The sequence below is a fragment of the Dermacentor silvarum genome, chromosome 1 (genome assembly GCF_013339745.2).
Source record: "Dermacentor silvarum isolate Dsil-2018 chromosome 1, BIME_Dsil_1.4, whole genome shotgun sequence".
Classification (NCBI taxonomy): Eukaryota; Metazoa; Arthropoda; class Arachnida; order Ixodida; family Ixodidae; genus Dermacentor; species Dermacentor silvarum.
Genome location: NC_051154.1, coordinates 343,316,651 through 343,325,679, shown reverse-complemented (window position 1 = coordinate 343,325,679; position 9,029 = coordinate 343,316,651). Strand labels below are relative to the sequence as shown.

Sequence of the window (9,029 nt, the reverse complement as noted above, 5' to 3'; positions counted from 1 at the left end):
GCCACCCTTGTTCCAGCTGTCAACGTTCACCACAACGCTTCGTACTTCTTGGTTCACGTGCCCTTGCTAGTCGCACCGCAACGTCAAGATGACACTGCGCAACCAGCCGTCCAGCATTTCAGCACTTCTGCTACGAAGCAGTACACAATTTGGGCTAGTGGCAGTGCTAACCTCTCGCTAGTTACGACAACAACGACTCAAGCAAACACGTCTTGGGGCATATGTTGGTATATGTTCTGCACTTTCATTAACTTATAATTTCGTTCTCAACATCACACCAAATACAATCCATCATCCAAACCATTGCCGAAAGCTTCGTTTTCACAGATTCCCTCAATGCGTGGGCTCACTATATATATATATATATATATATATATATATATATAATATATATATATATATATATATTAGGAAATTTGCAGGCGCAAGTTGGAATCAAATAGCCCAAGACAGGGGTAATTAGAGATCGCAGGGAGAGGCCTTCGTCCTGCAGTGGTCATAAATGTAGGCTGATGATGATGATCATTTAGAGCGCAGCTCTTTGGCGCCCGTTCCGGCGGCGAGCATCGGCCCTCTCCCTCGTAACCGAGCGAACGAGTACAGTGAATGATGTAAGAGCAAATGCAGAGCGCACCGGGAGATGAAAGACGACGAGAGCGAAGAGAGCGCGAGGAGGAAAGTGAAGGAGGAGGAGGAGGGTGCAGCGGAATCATGAGGAGGAAAGCGGAGGAGGAGAGTACGGTATAATAGTGAGGAGGAAAGCGTAGTGCTGGCGGCGACCAGGCCTTCAGCTTGCCTGCGGCGAGCACGTAAAGAAAGCGCTGACGTGGGTGGCGCCGCCGCTATAGAGAAGGCGCTCCGCGCGAGCCACGCGTACCCGTGTTCACTACTTTCTGTCTGAACAGAGTTATGCAACCGGCGTAAATGCTTCGTCTGCCGCTGCGGCTGGACGAGCTGCCCCAGCAGCGGCTCAGTGACGCCGAGAGGACCCAGTCATTCAGAATCAAATTATTTGCTACAATATATCGCGAATTCAAAACACCTAAACAGCTGCGCTCAAAATTCCCCATTACGGAGTATCGTTGTCGACGGTGAGTTTTTTTTTCGCTGTGGCAACATCAAAAAAGGCGAGCGTTTACGGCGCTGAACAAAATGTGGCCAAAGACGCGATAACAAACGCCAAGTGTATTTTACACGTCAGTGACAATAATTTCAGCATCATCGAGCTTGTGGTATACGCTAATTCAATGCAAAACACAAGTCACCGTGCTTATCAAGTGGTGAAACAAACACGAACATTGAGTGTATGCATGCGTATGCAAACGACTTATACCCCTGTCACACGGCACGTGTAATGTCATTCGCAGCGAATGAGATTACGTGTTAATGCCAGTTTTGTTGCTTCTACACGGGCATTGCGAATGACATTCACAGCTAATGGCATTCGCCCATTGAATGAGTTTCCCGAACTCATTCGCGCGCGACTTGTGTAATCTCGACGACAGGGGCTTGGCAAAAGGTTACAATAACGATAAATTAAAACAAAATAGAATTAGGGTAAAAGTTCTTATTATTTGCAGTTATAAGTCTTGTAAAGATTTTATGACGTACAGCATGCCAGTTGAAGCGGTTTGTGCATTATATTCTTGTTCCCAGACTCCGGCAGGACGTTATCAGCAGTTATCACCACTTATCAGTACCTCTTGTCGGCCATGTTTAGAAACGCTTGTTCATTCCCGTCAGCATGTTTTTATGCGAAGTTGTGCCGCGTTAACCCTTGCACCAACCATGGAAGGCAACTGGGCAGCTTCGTCAGCAGAAAATGAGAAGCACAAAACCCACTGGAGCGACGACGAGACGCGCGCGCTTTTGAAAGTCTGGGAGGACCACCTCAGTGACTTGCGCAAGACGAAGCGCAACCTGAAAGTCTACGTCGCCATAGCCGAGTGCCTGCGTGCGCAAGGGGTGGAGAAGAGTGTGAAAGAAATAAAAAGCAAGATGGAAAATTTGGGAAACCGGTGCCGGTAAGTGAACACTTCCGTACAAGGCCAAACTCCTCGCGTGCATGCTGTTTAGTTGCTAAGCTGCGCGCACGCTCAGCCGGACAGGGAGGTGCGACGCACGCACAATGTGCACGCGTATCACGTCTCCCCTCTAGTCCGGCCATGGCACACACAGCGATGTACGCTGTTAGTGGATAATAGACTGAAAGGCGCGAATGTCGCTTGATTTTTTGTTGGGCGAACCCCCGTTCGGACTGGGCAACTTATGCTGGGGCGCCACGCGTTATAACAGGCACATGATAAGAAACATGCTTTCGATGCGCCCTTCACGCGGCGCTAATTAGAAACGATGTGTCTTCATTCTGTATATGCATTTTTTTAAGATTTCGTAGAGTGGTACATCTTAGTGATTTGAGCTTTTACTACAGCAGGGCTTGCAAACGCTTCCTAATGCAGCTGTGCGTAGTTCTTGGTTGCAGAATTTTTTTGACTTTGCACTCTAGGTACTAGTACTTTTCCCAAGGAATTTTTGCATTCTTTGCGTTTCTCGTGCCAAATATTCTTGCATGTCGACTGCGTGGTTTAAGTAGAAAACAAGCAAATGCATACTTTTTTCAAAAGCACTGTCGTCTAGAAATATTTGCTAACGCTGCTTTCACTTTGACTAGATGAACGTGAAGCTGTTGTAATAGCAGAAGTGCCGAAAGGAGCATAATTGCAATGCATTGTTGGGCAGATATAGCGTATGGACTGCATGTTTTGAAAGGGTACTGGCATCCCTACTAACAGTAACATAGTACAATTCTCTGAAGATTATGCCATATGTTTCTTGCAGGAACCTCAGCCGAAAGACGACCGGACAAAGAGCCATTACGTGGAGATTTTACAAGGACATTTCTAGGTTCCTTGGCAGCCTGCCAATGAACGACAGCAGCCTCACTGATGAAACGTGTGGCGAAGACGCCACTGTTGAAATAGTAAGTACATATTTTGTAGCATGCAGGGATCCTGTGCAACCTGCGTACGAAAGACCTGTTTTGTTTTGTATCACTTACCAGGAAGAAGGCACACTAATTTAGTGTGTTCCGTTGTTGGCATCACATGCGGCAAACATGACTTGTTTATCAATTCATTATGCACAACTGCTGTTGTGGCTGGGTAAGAATGTCAACATGAATTCACACTTGATGGTGTACCAACATAAACATTGTGTGGCTGCAAGATGCGAGAGTATATGTAGAATATTTATTATAGAAACGGGTAATACGCCTACTCAGCTTGTGAAGGCTGCATGCGACAGGTAGTTGCTTTTTGCTTCTGTGGTAACAACCAGAACACTCATTGCAAACAATCTCTTTACAAACATGTTCACATGTGCTGTATTCTCTTTCATTTTCTCAGATTATTCATAGTATGGAGCACGGGCCGTTGGGCGAAGAAGACTCCCAGCCACCTCCAGCACCACCAGATGAATGTTCACACATAGCCTCCTATATACTTCATGCCTGCCCATTGGCGCCGAGAACGCATGGAACCGGTCGTCGCGCCTAGTGCCGTCACTCACCACCAGTTGGCGGTGCTACCCCAGAATAGAAATACAGGACACTCTACGGCGGCGTGCGCTGTAGCATAACTATATATCACGCAATTTTTTTACCGGTGCCGATTCTATTGTTTTACAACAGAGAGTTTTAGCAGTGCCAAGTTACCGTACGGTAAGTGCGGTATACGGTACGGTATTACCGTTCCGTCTTACCGTACCGCGACGACCCAAAACGATTTAGCTGCGCGGTTGTTCGATACGGAACGGTAATGTAACGATGATGATAGTGGCTTATATTCAGACCTTGAAAACTAAAGCAGCTACGTGCCGAGAACAAAATAGTTATTTTTGTTAATATTTTTAAGTTTTTTTAGAAGTAGCCGTAAACCTATGAATAGCGGTATTTCATTTTGCTTTGATAGGCCTGATATGTTTTATAGGTGCGTGCATGCGTCCGTGATTAACTGGCTGACTCTTATCCTCACTCAACGCGACTGCAACGGTTCGTTGAACTTGGTTAGGTTACACTGTTAGGCTTCTGCAGTGCAATCTAGTGTTCAGTTTATTTAAGACGTTTTTTTCTCATTGAACACGGCACAGAGGAGTTCAAGTGCAAATGTCAAACTACAGCGTCCTTAGCGACGACTTGCTATTGCACGCCCTGTCGCGTAGAGAAATTGACGATCTTTGTCTTTTGCAACCGGAGCCAGCGCCACGGCGCACCTTGAACGAGCACGGTTTTCTGGACGTGGAGGCGATGGACAACGACGTGTTCTACCGCATGTTTCGGTTTGAGAAGATCGACTTCCGTGACCTAGTATCAACTCTTCAGATTCCGGAAGAGGTCGTCAGCGCCCAGCGCGTCCGTGTTTCAGGCAACGAGGCGCTCTGCATTACGCTTCGGCGCCTAGCCTACCCGAACCGTCTGTGCGAGCTCGAGCTACTGTTCAATAGGCACAGCTCTGTGCTATCGAGCGTGGTGTCGACAGTGTTAGCGCACATCGAGTACCACTTCGACCATCTACTCGCTGACCTGACGACGCACCAATGGTTGAACTTGCTCGCCATCGAGAACTTCTCTAAGGTGAGTCGTACTGGTATAACTCCCTTCAGACGCGAATTATGCACTGTCGATAAATGTGTCAACATTACGCAGCTTTATTCGAAGGCACTCGACACTCCGTAATAAAAAGAAAGACATGCAGTGGGATGTTTTATTTGTGCATTTTCTAATGATTCATCATAATTAGTCTCTCGTGCAGTCATTAGTTTTCCTGCATAACATTAAACGGCCCGAATTACATGCAAATTTAAGAGTTACGAGAAATGAAAAGTTGTTCCCACGAACGCGGCACGTCTGATAACTCGGTCAAACTGGCACTCGGTCGAAATCAAGCGCAATCTGGATCGAAAATTTCGATTGAGATTCTCTCCTTTGCGCTACTGGCTGGATGGAGCCAGTCACGATCGTGAAATTGGCTGTGCCTTCAGCAGAATGGTTGCCTGTAGCAATATGAAGCACACTGAAGTGAAAGGAAGGCGCATTGATTAGGGGAGGCTCAATACAGCCAAAGTTCAATGAACGTGGCCTTTCATTTGCCACTTCTGCTTATAACAGGTAAACACAAATGGCATACACAAATCTGCACACCATACATGATAGAGATAAGTTTCCTTGAGGACCTCACTGAAATAAATCCGTTACGCTGCATCACCATGTGTGTTAGCCTTTTTAACATGTCAGAGATGTGTGTTAAAGGTGCCACTTGCACATTAGAAGAAGAGCGGGGGGGGGGGGGGACAAATTATGTAACCATTGCAAGTGAGCAACTTGGTGTGACAAGGTGTGCTTGCTTTACGGCCCTTAACTTCTATGCGACAACATATCTTTTCAAGCTTCCTCCTATACTCAATTTTCTGCTGTTTTCCTTTCTTCTTCTCAGGCTGTCCATGCAAAAGGTGCCCCGCTGGACAATTGCTGGGGGTTTATAGACGGTACAGCACGTCAAATTTGTCGCCCGACAGTTGAGCAGCAAGAACACTTTTCAGGGCACAAGAGGCACCACGTGCAAAAGTATCAGGCTGTGATGTGCCCAAATGGAATCATTTGCCAACTGGATGGGCCTTTCAAGGGGCGGCGTCATGATGCGGGTAAGTGCGCATAACCTGAAAGCTTGAGGAACTGTGCACATGTAATTAAAAAAAATTATGGGGTTTTACGTGCCAAAACCACGATCCAATTATGAGGCACGCTGTAGTGGCAGACTCTGGAAAACTTGGACAATCTGAGGTTTTTTAACGTGCACCTAAAACTAAGTACACAGAGGTTGTTGAATTTCGCCCCCATCGTTTGAGAGGAAATTGTCTATGTGTATTAATTTATTTGGAGTATGCCTTCAGACATTGGCACCAAATTTGCCAATCTTTTGATTTGTTTTATGGTGAAGTAGCTGCTTTCACTTACAATAACTGAAAAGCCCTGAACTGAGTTTGTCGGCATTTGCAGAGCCCATTGGTTTTCTTTCTGGCTTGTGCACTGCTTGCTGTACTCAGCTACAGAATTGCAGATCTTTGTGATATGAAAGTTTTCCCGTAGATGCTTGGCCTGACAGCTGAAATACATGGACAGATCATAAAAAAGAGCTACTTTCCAGCTCATGAATTGCAAAAATAGTCCATCACTGTTCTATGAGAATTAGTGAGGCAACCACTGGGTTGCAACAACCTAAAAAGACGTGCAAGTAGAAAGAGGGAAACATGCATCAGGTCGTGGAAAATTTGATGCTGGGAAACCATATCTGCACATGTGTGTCATGCTTTGGCTGTAGCAATTAAACTTATAGCATGGTGAAGCAATGTGCCACTTTTTCTCAGCAGGAATAAAATAGTTGTTGGAGTAATCGTTTGCTGGCAGACATGCTGATGGACCATACAAAAATACATGCATCCTCTGCACATTGACGCCTTGACAAGCTTAACATTTGGCTTCAAAACAACGCACCAAGCAGAATGTCACGTTGCAACTGCAATGTGTCTTCAAATCAAAGAAGGTTTATTATTTACAAAGGTGGTACATATTGGGCTGAATATACAGGAGGCGGTCCCATAACTCTAGGCTGTGAGGGAACCTCCAGTTCTGAGGTGCATGAAAAGATGTGAGTAAGCAACTGTGATCATAAATTAACGGTGATCAGTAAGCTCAACTGTTAAACATAATTCACGTACAACAAAATGGTAATAGCAAACATGAGAATTATCAACTGTTCAACTACACAAACTACAGCATATTAGAAACATGATTAGTTTTTTTTCTTAAATGTAACAAAGGATGCACATAGTTTTAAATCATTGGGCAAGTTATTGTAAAATGCTACAGCTGCAAATTTGGGCGTGTGTTGTCCATAGTTACTGCATAGGTTTGGTAGCAAGAAGTTGTTATTGAAAGCAGGCCTGGTGTTATTGTAATCATAAAGGTTTACCTTGTCAAATACATGAAGTGGAATGAGGTTGTTTCTTGTCTTGAATAGTGTGATTATTACGTATATTTAACCGTAAAGCATAACCATAATATTTAACCTTAAGGCGATCAAGGAAGGATTTTATGCTCCTGAAGGAGTGCAAGTGTGCTCGCTCAGAAAGGACTGAAGGTGATTAACCAGATAGATATGTATTACCCCAGGATGATACACAGTAAGCAATATGACTGTGAATGAAGGCATAATACAACGATAGCAAAGTATGATGGCTAAGTAATGTCGCGCATTGATTAGGATTCTTATCCCATAAGTTATTTTTAGTTTCAGGTGCAAAATATGTTTATTTTACATGGAGTATAAAATTACACCTAGGAAGGAACATTGTTTAACAGCATATAATTTAACTGGTTTAGCAAAATTGCTGGAGAGTTGGTAAAAGTTTTGAGGGGTAGAGTTGAACATCATAAATGCTTAGTTGGCTTCCATCTCTCCAGCCTGCCCTCTCATATGGAGGGGAGGCCCTTGCTGTGGCTCTTCCGCTTTAACATGACAGCACAAGCTTATTTTCTAGCTCATAACTACTGCTGCAGTAAAAGCCAAGGGTTCATTCAAACCAGTACAGCTGCCACAGCTTTTCAGTAAAGCATTCATAGTGGTTGATCAAAATGTTGTGGATGGCTGCCCTTGAAAATCAGTCATGCAACACTAGCGATTTGTGCTTTACACACATAATTTACCTCCTACAGTTATTTTTCATCAGAGCAGAGGTTCAGTTTCTTGGTATGCACTTGCTGGATAGTGATAACTGCCGAAGCCATAGATATTTCATGTGTGCAGGTTGTGTAGAACAGGGTGCGAACTCTGTTGCACTAGCTCATATTTCATTGTGCACGACTGCCACAGTTGAATGTCTGCATGAGGGATAATCGTACATAATAAAGCACACGTGGTTGTTTTGCAGTGGCATGAGCCATAGTGCATTACAGCCTGATTATTAAATGTAGGCATGTTTAGCAATTCATTGTTTGCAACTGTGCTCACAGTATCCAATTTGGATTTAATACTCTGCTTTATGAAACAAAAGTTTCTTCATTTTTGCAAGTTTTATTTTGTGAGACTGTGAGCATAGCAGGCCAACCCAAATTTTAATATTTCAACTTATTTGCAATATTGCATGATGCAACTTTCATATAATATAGGTGCACTTCATAATGAAATATGTTTTTGTGTGTGTAGTTTTATGTGAATGTAAAAATATCACCACTGTTTATGCAGGATCTTAAAAACACTACTCCATTTCAGGCATTCTCAAGGCAACCAAGTTATATGAAAACCTCGAGAAGGTCACAATGGGCAACAAGTTCGTGATTTATGGCGACCCTGCCTACCCTTTGCTCCCACTCCTATACAAGCCGTTTGGAGGCACCACCCTGCAACCTTACGAGGCATTTTCAATAAGGGGATGAGCAGGGTGCGGCAAGCTGTGGAGTGGGGGTTTGGCAAGGTTGCCACAGAGTTTGCCTTTGTGGACTTCCACAAGAATCAAAAAATGTCGCGTCAGCGAGTCGGACGTATGTACCGTGTGGCAACACTTCTTGCCAACTGCCACACATGTCTGTACGGCAGTCAAGTGTGCGACTTTTTTTATCTTTGCCCCCCTTCACTTGATGAGTACTTGGTGCCGTGTGTCATGCAAGAGGCACATACAGGGGCCGTATTCTAAAATGTCCACTTCGACGATAGTTTGCCTTTCGCCTTCAGGCGTGCACTGATTGGCTGCTTCAGCAAAATTGGATGAGCTGATTGGTACCGAGCAAGCACAGGAGCGAGCTCTTGCAAGAGCCGACTCGAATTGTCAATAACAATTTTGATAGGGCATCCGAAGCTGGCAGCCCATGTTGTGACAAAAGCTGCTACAACCGTGGTAGCAGAGCTGTCTTGAAGTGGCCTTGCTTCTTCCCAACGGGTAAACCTGTCGATAGAGGCGAGCAGGTAGCGAAATCCCCG

General features: G+C 44.7%; 1 protein-coding gene and 1 pseudogene across 1 annotated transcript; both read left to right on the top strand.

Moving 5' to 3' along the window:
* The first annotated feature begins 1,788 nt into the window (after window positions 1-1,788).
* LOC119444348 (myb/SANT-like DNA-binding domain-containing protein 1) lies at window positions 1,789-5,206 on the top strand. Its single transcript, XM_037708760.1, has 4 exons — window positions 1,789-2,024; window positions 2,839-2,980; window positions 4,253-4,630; window positions 5,165-5,206. The coding sequence occupies exons 1-4, from the start codon at window positions 1,789-1,791 to the stop codon at window positions 5,204-5,206; spliced, it is 798 nt and encodes a 265-aa protein (XP_037564688.1).
* A 149-nt stretch (window positions 5,207-5,355) lies between these two features.
* LOC125942335 (uncharacterized) lies at window positions 5,356-8,762 on the top strand (annotated as a pseudogene).
* The last annotated feature ends 267 nt before the right edge of the window (window positions 8,763-9,029 follow it).

Coding starts and splice junctions, on each gene's coding strand:
- LOC119444348 (XM_037708760.1), top strand. CDS start 1,789: ATGGAAGGCAACTGGGCAGCTTCGTCAGCAGAAAATGAGAAGCACAAA. Junction 2,025..2,838: donor AATTTGGGAAACCGGTGCCG/GTAAGTGAACAC, acceptor TGTTTCTTGCAG/GAACCTCAGCCGAAAGACGA. Junction 4,631..5,164: donor CCATCGAGAACTTCTCTAAG/GTGAGTCGTACT, acceptor TGCTTATAACAG/GTAAACACAAATGGCATACA.